The following is a 15,910-nucleotide window of genomic DNA, read 5'->3' as shown; positions in this document are numbered from 1 at the left end:
CCATGGTGCACAGAGCGCTGGACAAGGAGTCAGGAAGACCTGAAATCAAATTCGGCCTCAGACACTAGTGTGAACCTGAGCAAATTACTTGACCTTTCTAAGTCTTAGGCTCCTCATCTGTAAAATGGGCATAATAATAGCACCTACCTCCCAGGACTGTTGTAAGGATCAAATGAGATCGTATTTGTAAAGTTCGTTTTGCAAACCTTAAAGTGCTATGCCAATGCTAGTTATTATTACAAATGCTTTAGTCTTAGGGTAAACAGAGCTCAGATACCTTTGAATATACCCATCATGATTAGGTCAGATAAGGCTATTTGAGTCTTTTTGCACTCATGGATGTCCACCAAGTCACTGTGAGTGGAGGGTTCCAGTCTAACCAGCCTGAATCACCAATTAACCTTTCTTTAATATTTGAGGGAAAAAAATTCACACTTTTACATTCACACCTCTAAAATTCAAGTAATTAGCCAACAAAAAGCCCCAAAATTTAAGTGATAACAATTTCAATGGATTTAATATGAATATGATTATCTGGTATTTGCAATGGATTCCTACCATTGAACCGAAGGATTCTGACCAGGTCAATCACTAATTTCCAAGCAGGGATGAGAATTTAAGTTAGTAGCCTCTTTGCTAGGTCCAGTAAGGGAGTTTGCTGTTGAAAAGTCATGACCTCATCATAGGACAGTAGCTGATAAGGAGTTGTTTAACCGTAAAAATGAAGCCTCACAGAATGTCACACAAGATGAGCAGACATGGACAGACCGTGATATACAGATACCATTACATCTTGTTTTTTGCTTAACTGTACTTCTTTGTTACACAGAAAGGCTCTTTTGGGGTCTGGAGGAAGTCACTGGGAAATGACAGCAACAGTAAAAGTTATAAAAATACATTTGACCCAATAATTTCATTGCTGGAATTATGCCCAGATATTTTTTGAAGGAGTGTAAGATGTTCAAAGATTTTTATAGTTGCATTATTTATAACTGAAAGGAAAAAATGGGAGGTGTCTGAATTTTCTGCTATTGGGGAACGGTTAAATAAATGGTAGTATACTAATATAATGGAATATTATAGTGCAAATACAATAAACAAGTATGAGGAATGTAAATGACTGTGGAAAGACCTTTAAGAGATAATGCAGGGGCAGCTAGGTGGCACAGTGGATAGAGCTCCGGCCTTGGAGTCAAGAGGACCTGAGTTCAAATCCGGCCTCAGACACTTGACACTTACTAGCTGTGTGACCCTGGGCAAGTCACTTAACCCCAACTGCCTCACCAAAAAAAAAAAGCAAGAAAGCAAAAAAGGAAGGAAGGAAAGAAAGAAAGAAAGAAAGAAAGAAAGAAAGAAAGAAAGAAAGAAAGAAAGAAAGAAAGAAAGAAAGAAAGAAAGAAAAGAAAATGCAAAGTGTGTGGGGAATGTGGTGAAAAGGGGATCAGAACCAAAACAGAGCACCAAGTAACCATAACCACATAAAAGGAGAATTGAATAGGAATAAAGAACAAAATAGAAAGCTGGGGGAGAGTTACAGAAAGCAACGTAAGTTACCAATCAATAAGTCAATCAACACATATTTATTAAGTGCCTGTTACTTGCCTATTATCTAGGTTGGCACAGTGGATAGAGTACTGGGCCAGGAATCAGGGAAACCTGAGTTCAAATTCAGCTTCTAACACTTATTAACTTTGTGACTCTGTGTAAGTCACTTAACTCTGTTTGCCTCAGTTTCCTCCTCTGTAAAATGAACGATAATAGTGGCACCTTCTTCCCAGGGTTGTGAGGATGAAATAAGATAGTAATTGCAAAGCACTCAAGCATAGTGCTTGGCATGTAATAAGAGCTATATAAGATAGTGTCCAAATGATGGTTTTAAAGAAAGGAACACATGAATTCAAATCCTAACTCATATGAGATAACATGTCTACCGTATTAATAATAGTTGTCATTTATAGAGAGTTTTAAGGTTTACAAGACATTTTACACATACTATCTCATTTAATCACAACAGCCCTGGGAGGTAGGTGCCATTATTACTCCCATTTTCCAGATGGGGAAATGGAGGCAGGCAGAGATACACGCTTTGCCCACAAGCACACAGCTACTAGTGTCTGAGGCAAGATTTGAACTACACCACCTAGCTTCTCTAGCACATTGTTTTTACCATTTCGTTGGTTCCTATATATGCATCCTTTCTCCCTAACATGCTTTGCAGAGAATAACTCACCTCACTACCTAACTGAGTGCCCTATATAAGGGTAAGTAGCAAATACACAAAAATACTTCACAATGAGATTGGTTGCTTTATCAGGAAAACCATTGTATTGGGGGCAATGAGAAAAAATTTTAGGGATGATGCAATTCATGAGTAAGCAACTGATATGCACAATGCCAAGGTTTAAATATGTTATAGTTGTTTTTTTACTATTCTGGCACTATTTACTATTTTTAATTTAATATTTACAATATATACTACTCAAGACACAAATGATCAGTCAGACAGACTGTTCTGGTCCCAACTCACAGTGATCTTAGACAAATCATTTCTGCCCTTGGCCTCAGTTTGCTTAAATATAAAATGAGAGGGGTTGGAATAGATTATCTTTAAAGTCCGTTTCTCTCCTATCCCAACACTGAATTCTACCAGTAAGTTTTAATTCTCCCGTGTAATTTGCTTACAGACTCTCCCCAGACCCTCAGCCCATTCCTCTATCCTTCTAGGCATCTGACAACCTCAAAGTCATCATCCACTCATCACTTTCCTTTATTTTGGGCTCCAGTCAGTTTCCACATCTTGTCAGTTTAAGTCCACATCTCCGCCATCTTTCCCTTTCTCCCTATTCACACAAATACCTCCTAAGTTCGGGTCGGCATCATCTCTTCCTGCATGTAACTTTCCATTTCTTCTCTTGGTTCAAGCCTTGAAGGATGATATGCTCTTGATTTCCCACCAGCTGCACTCCTTGGACTGGACTTCATCATCATGCCTCTTGGAAATCTCTTCACCAGGAGACTCATCATCCTTCCAGATTGCAGCAGCTTTGGTACTCAGACCTCTGCAGAACTGTCAGACACATGGGACCACGTGCATCCCGGGACAATTCTGAGTGCAGTCAGAACCAGATTAAAGTGTAACTGGGAAATATTTAACACAATAAATGAAAAGGGCAGAGCCAAGATGGTGGAGTAAAAGCAGTGACTTGCTTGAGCTCTCCCCCAGACCCCTCCAAAAACTCATAAAAAAATGGCTCTAAACAAATTCTGAAGCAGCAGAACCCACAAAAAGACAGAGTGAAACAAATTTCCAGTCCAAGACAACCTGGATGGTTGATCAGAAAGGTGTATCGTGCCGGGCTGGGAGCGCAGCGCGGCGTGGGCACGCAGGCTGCAGAGAACCTGGAGCAGGCCTCAGAGGACTGAATCGAGGGCAGCTGTGGAGGTTTCCAGACTTCTCAATCCACCAATGCCAAAGACAACTTAGAAGGTCAGTGGGAAAAGGCTGTTTCTGTCAGTGCTGAGAAAGGAAGGTAGGCTTTCAGCTCCATTCCCCAAGAGCATGGCCCTGGGGCAGGGCAGCTGCTTCCCGAGCTTCCAGCCCACAGACTGAGGGGGAATCCAGTGGCTGATCAGAGAGGGACTGCAGGGATCTCTTTGCCAGTGCTGAGGCAGGAATCTCTTGCTTTGCCCGTGTGTGGATCTGGGTCACAGTTCTGGGCAGCAGCGTTGGGGTGAGGAGGAACTCTGGTGTGGTGGAGCTTGTAGTGGCTGTGGAGAGGAACCCCTCCTCACAGTTACAGGACAGAAAAGAATACTTGTGGTCACAGGCCAGGAAAGGAGTAAACACCTCGCCCCTTATCATACCACCTTGGAAGAACTGAAAATTTATAGGTCCCTACAAGTATCCCTGAAAACAGCTACACAAACCCCTGAAGGTGAGACAATACACTCTCCACATTGGAAGCAGACTCTTACCTTAACAAAGAGTTTAAAACTCAAGCAATTGGCCAGGATCATTAGCAAGCAGCGTAAAAACAGTCAGACTATATTATCTTACTTTGGTGAAAAAGAAGATAAAAATATATAACCAGAAGAAGACAACAAAATCAAAGCTCCCACATCCAAAGCCTCCAAGAAAAACATGAATCAGTCTCAGGCCTTGGAAGAGCTCAAAAGGGATTTTGAGAAGCAAGTAAGGGAAGTAGAGGAAAAACTGAGAGTGATGCAAGAAAATCACGAAAAACAAGTCAACAGCTTGCTAAAGGAGACCCAAAAAAATACTGAAGAAAATAACACCTTAAAAAATAGCCTAACCCAAATAGCAAAAGAGGTCCAAAAAGCCAATGAGGAGAAGAATGCCCTAAAAAGAAAAATTGGCCAAATAGAAAAGGAAGTCCAAAAGATTACTGAAGAAAATACTTCCTTAAAAATTAGAATAGAGCAATTGGAAGATAGTGACTTTAGGAGAAATCAAGACACTGTAAAACAAATCCAAAAGAATGAAAAATTAAAAAACAATGTGAAATATCTCATTGGAAAAACAACTGACCTGGAAAATAGATCCAGGAGAGAGAATTTAAAAATTATTGGACTATCTGAAAGCCATGATCAAAAAAAGAGCCTAGCCATCATCTTTCAAGAAATTATCAAGGAAAACTGCCCTGATATTTAGAACCAGAGGGCAAAATAGAAATTGAAAGAATCCACAGATCTCCTCCTGAAAGAGATCCCCAAAGGAAAACTCCTAGGAATATTGTAGCCAAATTCCAGAGTTCCCAGGTCAAGGAGAAAATATTACAAGCTGCCAAAGAAACAATTCAAGTACTGTGGAAACACAATCAGGATAACACAAGATTTAGCAGCTTCTACATTAAAGGACGCAGGGCATGGAATATAATATTGAGGGCAAAGGAGATAGGATTACAACCAAGAATCACCTACCCAGCAAAACTGAGTATAATCCTTCAGGGGAAAAAATGGTCATTCAGTGAAATAGAGGACTTTCAAGCATTCTGATGAAAAGACCAGAGCTGAATAGAAAATTTGACTTTCAAATACAGGACTCCAGTGGAACATGAAGAGGTAAACAGGAAAGAGAAATCATAAGAGACTTATTAAGATTGAACTGTTTACATTCCTGCATGGAAAGATGATATTTATAACTCATGAGACCTTTGTCAGTATTAGGGTAGTTGGAGGAAAAAAATTATATGTATGTATATAGATAGATAGATAGAGGCACAGGGTGAGTTGAAGATTAAGGGGTCATATCTGGAGAATAAAATTAAGGGATGAGAGAGGATTATACTCGGAGAAGAAGAAAGGGAGAGGTAGAATGGGGTAAATTATCTCACAAAAAAAAAACAGAAAAGAAAAGTCTCTTACAGTGGAGGGGAAATGGGGGAAGGTGAGAGGGAATGAGTGAATCTTATTCTCATAGGATTTGGCTTAAGGAGGGAATAACATACACATTCAATTGGGTATGGAAATCTGTCTTACCCTACAGGAAAATAGGGGGAGAAGGGGACAAGAGAGCAGGGGATGATAGAGAGGAGGGCAGATTGGGAAAGGGGGTAATCAGAAGCAAATACTTCTGAGGAGGGACAGGGTCAAAAAAAAGAATAGAATAAATGGGAGGACAGGATAGGATTAAGGGAAATAGAGTTAGTTTTTCACAACATGTCTACTATGGACATGTTTTGCATAACTGCACATGTACAACCTATATTGAGTTGCTTGCCTTTTCAATGAGGGTGGGTGGGGAGGGAGGAAGAGAGAAAATTTGAAACCTAAAGTTTTAAAAACATATGTTTAAAAAAAATGTTTTCACATGCTACTGGGAAATAAGAAATACAGGAAATGGGGTACAGAAGTCTATCCTGCCCTACAGGAAAATAGAAGGGGAAAGGGATAAGAGAAGAGGGGAGAGACACAGAAGAGAAGACAGTCTAGGGAAAGGGATATTCAGAATGCATGACATCTTGGGGTGGGGGGAAGGGGGAGATGGGGTAAAAATTTGGAACTCAAAAACTTGTGGAAGTGAATGTTGAAAACTAAAAATAAATAAATTTATATTTAAAAAAACAATAAATTAAAAACAGTAAAACACAGGTAATATTACATCTTAAAACTAAGTCAGCATGTGCCAGCCAGGATCCTCTTGTTAGCACACTTACCCCACCCCGCCCTTTTTATTTGACCTACCGTACCCTCTGATCCTCTGATTGGAGGACAGATCAAAGAACTCCTCCCAAAGCCTTCAGTTTCCCACCAGTTGGACTCCTAGGATGGACTCTACCACCCCTCCTTCTACCTCCTTCTCCTTCCCCACCTTGCCTTATTGTTTTGTTTTTTATCTTCCTGGTTAGATTGTAAGTGCCTCGAGGGCAGGAATTATCTTTCTCTTTATTATTTGTATCACCAGGGCTTAGAAGAGTGCCGGACACATAGTAGGCCCTAAGTAAATATTTTTGACTGACTGATCTAGTTCATAGGGCACTGAATTTGGAGTAAAGACAGAGTTGGGATCAAATCCCACCTCAAACACTTAGTTGTCTGACAGTGGGCAAGTTATTTAACTTCTTATTGTCTCTGTTTTTCACCAGTAAAATGAGGAGGTTGGACCAGGGCCTCTAAGGTTCCTTCCAGTTCTAAATCTGTAATGCTATCATCCTCTAGTCCATCCTTCAGACAGCTGCTAAAGAGATGTTCCTAAAGTCATCTCTGACTGTTACTCCTCTCCCCAATAAACTTCAGTGGCTCCTATTGGCTCTGGGATAAAATAATATTTCATCTGCATTTCATCCTTTTTCTACTTCTATTTTTGTGTTTTATAATGTAATCACATCTAATGTAATTAGATTTATAATATAATTTATATATGTATAAGTAATGATGTATTACACTAATGTAATGTACATTATTGTAAATAAGTGTTTACATAAATAAGTACACAATATGGGCTGGGGTATTCTAAAAAAGTTTTTACTGTTGGGAAGCCCATTCAAAGGATCATGGTAGCTTCTGCTCTGAGAGAAAGCCCCGCCGCTGTCATGCCCAAGCGTGGCCGCCAGGGTGCACCAGAGCGTCTCCTCGTCCCCTTCTCTCCCGGAACCCGGACTGCAGGCCGGAACCTTTGTGCAGAGCTCCAGGGCCGGAAGCCCTCTTCTAAAAGCGCAACTCTGGCCGGAAGTCAGGGCTGGTGGCAGGAAACGCGGCGATTTTAACATGAGCTTTCCGGGTGTCCTGCGTCTGTTCCCGGGAGGTAAGAAAGCCCTAAGGCCGTGGCGGACGACGCTGTGTCCGTCCCGGCCGGGTGTCCCGCTCCCCTCTCCCAAGTCTTGACAGCTCGTGCCTAGTCCGGACGTCCCCCTCTCCTCCCTCTCCCCTCCCCCTCCTCCGCGCCATCCCTTCTCTTCCCTCCTCCCCTTTCCCCTCCTCCTCCTCCCTTCTCCTCGTCTTCCCGTCCCCTTTTCCCTTCCTTCCCTTCCTTCCCTGCCTCCTCCTCCTCCCCCTCCCCCCTTCTCCTCTTCCCCCTCACTTGTGTCTTCCACCGCCCTTCCCCCTCCCTCCCCCCATTACACATGGAGTGTTTACAGGACCTTTTTTTTCTTTAAACATTTCAATTTATTATTTTAACCATTCTTTTCCTTTTAAATTTTGAGTTCCAGATTCACTCCCTCCTTTCCCTCCTCTCCCCCATCTACTGAGAAGGCAAGCAATATATCAATTATACATGTGAAGTCATGTACAATGTTTCTGTATTACACATTTTATATATTATGTTTATATATTATATATATTCTGTATTGTATTTTAAAAATAAACTGAGAAAATTATACTTCACTTCGCACTCAGAGTTCCTCAGTTCTTTCTCTGGAAGTGGATAGCATTTTTGTCGTAAGTCTCTTTCATTCGATCCTCCTTACAACGCTGCTGTTACTGTGTACAGTGATCTCTCGGTTCTTCTCACCTTACTTTGTATCAGTTCATACAGATCTTGCAGTGTTTTTTCTTGTTGGGTTTGGTTCCAATTAGTATTTTTCTTTGAGGCTTTTTATGTCACTGTTTTCACATTGGTATAGTGGTCTGAGTTTGTGTCTTGGTCTTCCTTGCCACCGTAGTAGCTTTTTATGGTCAAATTCTTTTCTTTTGGTTGTTGTTTGCTTATTTTTCCAGGCTTTTTTTTTTTAACTTTGAACCTCTGATCACCTTGGGGTGGGGCGGCACTGTGCTGAGCTTTAGACTTTTTCAAGCTGGTGTTTTCACAGCTGTTCTGGGATTCTTACAAGGTAGTGTGATCCAGGGAAAGGTGTGCTTTGTGCTCTAGTCCTTACCTAGCAACCTGCAGCCAGAAGGGCTAGTGATCTTCACTGTTTTGAAACCAACCTCCAGTGCTCCTCTCTGCACTGGAACTGGGACCCAGAACTGAATATGGGCAATAGAGTTGCCAATTAGCACCGGCTGTACCCAGTGCTAGCAAAGGGTCCCCAGTAATCTCCTTCTGAACAGTTGTCAGACTCCCTCAACCATCTCTGGGCTGAGAGCTCTAGAAGCTTGTCTGGGCCACAGACAGGCCTCTACCCCAATGCCACAGACTCTTAAGATTTCTTAGGCCTGAAAAATATCTTACCCCAACCTTTTGTGTGCTGTGCCGCTCCAAAATTTGATTTGAGGTGTTACTTACAGTCCTTTAGAAGGAAATATTGGGAGAGTTCGGCTGAGTGGCTGCCCCAATTGGCTATCTTGGCTCCACTGCCTCTATAGGCCCTTTCTGCACACTTGCCCAGTCTAAGGTTGTTTTGCATTGAGGATGAAGCTGTTTAGAGGGAATAAAATTTAACTGTATATATCCCATCCCCCCATTCCCCCAAGCACACACAACTAGATACATCTGAGTACATAGGAAGTAAAACTTAGGGCCTACACCTAGTAAGAAAGGAGAGAGGAATCTGTTATAGGGGACCGCCCATCACAGCAATGTCTGGTGGCAGGAGTGTTGGATCTGGATTAAGAGGGCTTGGGTTCAAATTCTGGCCCTATCATTTATGACCTTACTGCGGGTGACTTTGGGCAACTTCCTGAACTTCTCTGGGACTCCATTTCCTCCTAGGTTTATAAAGTGAGGGGGTTGGGTTACTTATAGGCTCTTAACCTTTGTGTCAGGGACTTTGGCAATCTGCTGGAATCTACAAGACCCCTTCCCAGGATCATTTAAATGCATAAAATAAATGCATGAGATTACAAAGAAAACCAATTATATTGAAGTATGGTTCAAAATACAAAAAACAAAAAAACAAGTTCCCAGACCCTGAGTTAAGAAATCCTGGACTTGATGAACTCTTAAAGCCTTTCAGCTTTAAATATATGATCCTATAGTTCCAATTAACTATGTGACCCATTTTTTTTCCATTTTAGGAAAGTGGAAATATTTTCAGGTTGCAACATGCCCATCTCTGTGCCAGCCTTTGCTGTCCTGCTGTCAGAGAAAATCCATAGCACCAGTGAAGAAAACAGACTTTGTTTCAACCTCTTCGGATGAGAGCTTAAAGGACACTGGAAAAAAGTTGGAAGGCCTCTACTCTTCTGAAGAGAAAACAGCTATTTTGCAGGTGCTCAATACAGCATCTGTGAACGAACTTGCTACTTTCACATTTCTTCGAGGAAGGAAGTCTGTCAACATTGTAAAGCACAGGGAAAAACATGGGCCTTTCCAAGATTTGGAGAGCTTAATGGACGTGCCCTTGTTTCAGTACAAAATTACAGTGAAAGTGTGTGACTCCATTCTATGGCCGTTATCGAAAACTAAAAAGAAAGAGAAAAGAATACCGGATAACTGGTCATTACAAAAGGTTGCCAAACCAGGAATAGAAAAAAAGAAGCTTAAGGTATGCCTTTTTCTTAAAATCTGTTTTACCTGTTCTGTGTAAATCAGTGTCCTAGGCGCTGGGTGATAAAAAGACATTGTCCCTGATGTCAAGAATTTCTGAAGTATTTTGAGGTACAAAGCCTATATATATATATATATATATATATATATACACTTAGTATATACCCATGCACTTCATCGGCAGTATATGCTGAGTATTAAGAAACTAAGTGATGTCAATGAGCCAGGAAGCGAAGAAGACTGTGAGAAAACTGTAGGCTTGATTAGTCAGGGAAGGCTTCCTTGATCTTGAAGAATGGGCAAAATCTGGAAAAGAGGAGAGGGAGTGAGCAAAAATGAAGAAGTAGGGATAAAAATAGCTTGTTTGAGGGATGGCAAATAGAGGAATCAGAGAATGTGGCTGGAGCAAAGTGGTGAGGTATGTGAGGGAGGTGGTGAAAAACTAAGTTACTAAGGTGTACTGGGGCCAGATTTCGGAGCACAGAATGATGCTAAAAGGATAGAAGAAAACAAATGAAATAGTCCCTGCCTACAAGGAGCTTATATTCTAATGGGGAAATACAATTTATATATATTTAGATTTAAAGCTAGAAGGGACTTTAGAAGCTAAACCCTTCATATTAAAGATGAGGAAACAGGCCTACAGATGATGTGACTTGTACAAAGTCACGTTCGTGTGTAGAAAACTAAATATAAAATACATAAAGCATTTAGTTTCTAGGGGAGAGGGCTTTAGCAGATGTCGAAATCAGACTGGCTTCCTGTAGGAGGTGCCGCTTTAGCTGATAGCTAGAGATTCTAAAAGGCAGAGGTGAGAAAGGCATGGACAACAGCCTGAGCAAAGCCATGGAGATAGGAGATGGACTGTTGTACGTAGGCAATGGTGAGCAGGCCACTTTGGCTGAAGTAGAGAGTGTAGAGGGGGCGGCTAGGTGGCACAGTGGATAGAGCACTGGCCCTCAGGAGGATCCGAGTTCAAATCCAGCCTCAGACCGAACACTTGACACTTACTAGCTGTGTGACCCTGGGCAAGTCACTTAGCCCCAATTGCCTTAAAAAAAAAAATGTAGTGCAGGCCGGAGCTAGTTTGGGAAGGTCAGGGAGTTGAACTTGATCCAGCAAGCAAGACATTAAATAATCATTCAAAGAGAGAAACTGTTAGGGAATGACTTCTACCAGTGGTGCCCACTTTGATGGCTGTGGAATTACGGCAGAGGGGCTGCACATCTCTGCACATTAAGCCTTGTCATGTTTATCTGTATCACTAACAAAACACACAGCCTGACTTGTGAGAATAAACCCCTGTATTTTTCTGTAGACTGAATGTCTTGCACATTTTTGTATAAGGTTTTCAAATATATATAAATATAGCTGTAACTAATAAAATATAAGTTCACGTGTTTCTCTTTGTTTTTCTGTGTCTTCTCAATCATCAGCTACTCACAGGTAAGGACAACTCCATCACCTGTGAGCCTGTGAAATGTATTGATGTTAAAGAGGTTCTGACAACACCCAAGACGTGTTAGAAAAAAATGAGAAAGGCAGTTTTTCTTTTCCAGCACAATTGAAGAATGTCTGTTTTTCAATAGGACTTTTGTATCGTTCCCAAAGGAAGACTTAATTCTGTTGCTTCCTACAGATTCAAAAATTGGTTTCCATCCTTTATTTCTGAATATAATTCCCTGGCTTACTACAGTAAAATGAAAGGGTTTGTGGGATATAATTCTTATGTCTTCAGTAGCATCTCTCTAGGCAAAGCATGATCATATCCTAAAGCTCATATTGTAGTGCTTTTCAGGCCTTAAAAATGTTGTGATTGCTTCCTCTTATGCTTGGTATATTACCCATATTATTTGTGGGTAACAGACTTGGAGAGTGAGCAGGTATGCCATCTATATAAAGGGAATCTTTTACAGTGCTTACACTCTTCAAGGATGTTAGCAGTTGAACCATATTTTTTTATTTGTTTTAGGCAGCTAATAGTATTGTATCTATTGTTTTTGGCAAAGAAAAAATTGCATGGGCTCATCTTGATAGCAGACTAACGGTTCTTGATTGGCGACAAGGAAATAAATTTAAACTGATGAAAGAAACCTTCACACCGGCTGGGTATCTGGAAATGGTGAGTAAGTTGTCCTTCCCAGTATCTAGCTCCCAAAGCCCTCTCTGCGGCTTAATCTGTGTCCTCGTCCTATAAGGAAGAGTAGGACAAAGAGAATTATGATGTAGTCCTTAGGCCCCGTCTGTTCTTTTTATGTTTGTCTTCACCTGGATCCCACTGGATCTTCAGGTACAGTTATCTTTAGAAACAGCATTTTTACAGTTGAATAGGAAGTAAGCATTGGACAAAAATAGTACTAAGTTACAGTATTGTAATATTTTCAGAACATCACCCCCATCTTACATAATGATAATCGACATTCATATAAGACTTTAAAGTGTGCCAAGCTCTTTATATACATTATCTTGTCTGAGTCTCACAGTGGCCTGGTGATGATTGTAGCTACAGATTCTGTTACTCCTCTTTTACAGATGAGAAAAATAAATCCCAATTAAGGTGAATTGACTCACCTACAGTCACACAGTTAGGGTCAGAGGTGGGATATTCACCTAGTCCTAGATCTTCCTGCCTCCACATCAGGCTTGTTATCCATGTCTAACTTTTAAAAGGGCCTCCATGTTTTCATCCAATGCTTACATTGACTGGAAGAGGTAGGCAGGGCAGGTCTTACCAGCTGCTTTGTGGATCATGTGACCATTGGAGACAAGTGCCTTTGCCTGTAAATTAACAGCTGGAAAAGGTAGAATTAGGACCCAGGTCTCCTGAGTTTTGTCCCTTTTTTTTTTTATTTAAAGAAAAAGAAAGAAATTAGGGGAACATGGAAAATTTTACTTGTTAGATCTATGGATGAGGGAGGAATTTACAACCAAATGAGATAGAGAGGCTCAAGGAAGGTAAAATAGATCATTTGGATTATATGCAATTAAAAAGTTTTCGTACAAACAAAACCAATGCAGCCAAGATTAGAAGGAAGGTAAGAAACTGGGGGGGAAATTTTTTACAGCAAGTTCCTCTGATAAAGACCTCATTTCTCAAATATATAGGGAACTGAGTCAAATTTATAAAAATGGAAATCATTCCCCAATTGATAAATAAAGAATATTGAACAGTCAGTTTTCAGAAGAAGAAATTGAAGCTATCAGTAATAACATAAAAAGTGCTCAAAGTCACCATTGATTAAAGAAAGGCAAATTAAAACAACTCTGAGGTGCCACCTACCACCCACTAGGTTGGTTAATAAGACAGAAGAGGGAAATGATAAACGCTGAAGGGGACCTGGAAAAATAGGAGTATTAATTCACTGTTGGTGGAGTTGTGTACTGATCTAACCATTCTGGAGAACAATTTGGAGCTATGCCCAAAGGGCTATAAAACTGTGCCTAACTTTTGACCCAGCAATACTACTACTAGGTCTGTATCCCAAAGAGATCAAAGAAAAAGGAAAAAGACCTGTATGTATGAAAATATTTCTAGCAGCTCTTTTTGTGGTGACAAAGAGTTGGAAATTGAGGGAATGCTTATTGATTGCGGACTGGCTAAACCAGTTTTGGTATATGATCGTGATAGAATGCTATCAGAAAAACCTGGGAAGACTTATATGAACTGATGCAAAGTGAAGCAAGCATAACATCACACACAGTAACAGCAACATTGTAATGATAATCAACTGCGAAAGACTTATCTGATCAATACAGTGGCCTAAGATAATTCCAAAGGACTTATGATGAAAAATGCTATCAACCTCCAGAGAAAAACTGATGAGTCGAAGTGCAGAGTGAAGAATTTTTTTCCCCCTTATTTTTCCTGCCTTTTTTTTTTTTGCAACTTGGCTAATATGGAAATGTTTTGTATGATATCACATTTCTTGCCTTCCCAGTGAGTAGGGAAGAATGGGAGGGAGGGAGAAAATTCAGAACTCAGAATTTTTTTTAAGTGAATATTAATATTAAATAAATGCATTTATTAAGAGAAAAAGAAAGAAAAGCCCAAGTTCAACAAATGATTTGAAAACATCATGTGGTAAATAGTCATTTTAGATTGGTACAAGAACCATGATCATCTTGCTCAGTTGACATCCTATATATCAGGTGACTGAAGCTCAGCGACTTGCCCAAACTTTCTCCAACTAGTTAGTGACAGATCCAGGACTAGTGTGGCCCAGGCTCCTGGCTCCCACATGACTGTTTTCCCATTGTCAAACCCACTTATAAAAAGTTAGTTCCCGTTGATTGTAAAAACATCATTTCTAGTGTCAACTCTAAATAAAAATCCAGTTTTTAGAAAGAACACAGATTAATGCAAACAGTACTGAAGGATAATCTAATCTTTCTGTATCAAATATATACTATATACAACTACTAAAGTCAGGGTAAAAATGATTAAATAGTTTTGGTGTTAGGAAATAATGATGTGCTAAGGGGAAAAAAGTGACTCAACAATGACTTCTCTGTGATTCTTCCTTGCTTTTAGATTTCCTCAGTCGTTTCAGAAATCCCTGAAGCAGATTTCTATATTTTGGAAAAAAGAACATTTTCTCTTCAGCAGACGGCTTTGTTTCCAATTGCATTACATTTCCACATTGTGGAGGCCATGCTGTATTCCTTGTTAAACAAAACGTTTGCTCAAGATGGCCACCATCGGGTGTTGAGCATGAGCCGGAATATGGTAGGGAAACACTTTGATTTGATGCTTGGGAATATGCGGACTAGTGGCATGGCTGTGGTCCAGCAGTTTCTCTCAGACTCTGCACTGAAAGCAAAGTCCCGGGTGTCCTTCCCATCTGAGAGTGTGGTGCGTTATAGAAGCATGGTAGAGACTGATGGAAGAGAAAGAAAGGAAGAATTGTGTGATTCCCTGCTGCAAGCAGTGGCTTTTTATGAACTCTTGGTGTTCGGCCCTCATTCATAAAGCTTTTCCCGGATGCAAGATGGCGCGAGGCAGAGGCTCTTAAATCTTCTCTTGCTCGCAGCAGAGTGTAGTGAAGAGAGCACTGGAGCTGGAGTCCGAAATCTTTGGGTTCAAGTCCTGCTGTGTACACTTTCTCCTTGTGTGAGCCTGGGCAAGTCACTTCAGCTTCCACATCGGTGAAGCAAAGGGGCTGGACTTGATGGCCTCGAATTCTAAGCCCTTCTAGCTCTCAATTGGTGGCCGCCTAACTCTCAGCATTATGGCCACTTAAGTTGGCCACAAAGAAACATTTCCAACCTGGGCCTGGGGAATTCCCCGCCTTTCCCTCCCATCAGTCCTCCGGTGGCCTGTCACCCTCTTCTTCATTTCTTCAGGACTGGATGTAGAAGAGGTGCCTTTGCATCAGCCTCTGTGGATAGAGCTGACCCTCAGCCAGGAAGGCTTCGAGTCGGGGCGAGGGGTCTGCAAGCGGCCTGGCAGAAACTCATGGACCCCCGAAGCAGCAGACATGATCTCTGTTGGGTGACAGTTCTACCAGCTGGGTGACCTTGAGCAATTCAGAGTAACATCTGTGGCCTCAGGTTAGGACCAAGATCCTGTCTGTGTTGAGAGAAGAGTCTCAATTATCATCAACTCTTACTAGCAGCATTTCTATGATTGGCAGCTTATCCACGTTCTGATTTTTCATATGAAAGGCCGGGAGAACATGACTGGTTGAAGTTGGGAGTTTTAGACACCTGGATGGCTCATACTTTTTTTTAGTGATCACCTAAGAAATGTTGTCAAATCAGTTTTTAGAATGCTGCTAGGAGCCCAGTGCTAGAGTTACGAAGTGCCAGCTCTCCTTCCCTTTACCGGTCTGTCCTTTCAGGTGATGGTGCCTGAACAGCAAGAAACAGACCATATCACCACCCCCCCCTTGAAAGCTGTGCCATAGGTATAATTACACTAGAGATCAACAAAGGAAGTGTATTCCCATTGTGTGTGGGTTTTTAATGTTTGTGACTTTCCAGGAAGTAACTGGAATAATAAATGCTCTTTTGCTCTAGTGA

General features: G+C 41.1%; 1 protein-coding gene across 1 annotated transcript; it reads left to right on the top strand.

Moving 5' to 3' along the window:
• The first annotated feature begins 7,105 nt into the window (after nt 1-7,105).
• TEFM (transcription elongation factor, mitochondrial) lies at nt 7,106-15,910 on the top strand. Its single transcript, XM_020963356.2, has 4 exons — nt 7,106-7,264; nt 9,418-9,887; nt 11,862-12,011; nt 14,421-15,910. Exons 1-4 carry the CDS (start codon nt 7,228-7,230, stop codon nt 14,856-14,858), a joined length of 1,095 nt encoding a protein of 364 aa, XP_020819015.1. The 5' UTR covers nt 7,106-7,227; the 3' UTR covers nt 14,859-15,910.

Source organism: Phascolarctos cinereus, unplaced genomic scaffold, assembly GCF_003287225.1.
Source record: "Phascolarctos cinereus isolate Bilbo 61053 unplaced genomic scaffold, phaCin_HiC Scaffold_5;HRSCAF=322, whole genome shotgun sequence".
Taxonomy (NCBI): Eukaryota; Metazoa; Chordata; class Mammalia; order Diprotodontia; family Phascolarctidae; genus Phascolarctos; species Phascolarctos cinereus.
Note: the sequence above shows the minus strand (reverse complement) of the source record. Positions and strands in the feature narration are given on the sequence as shown.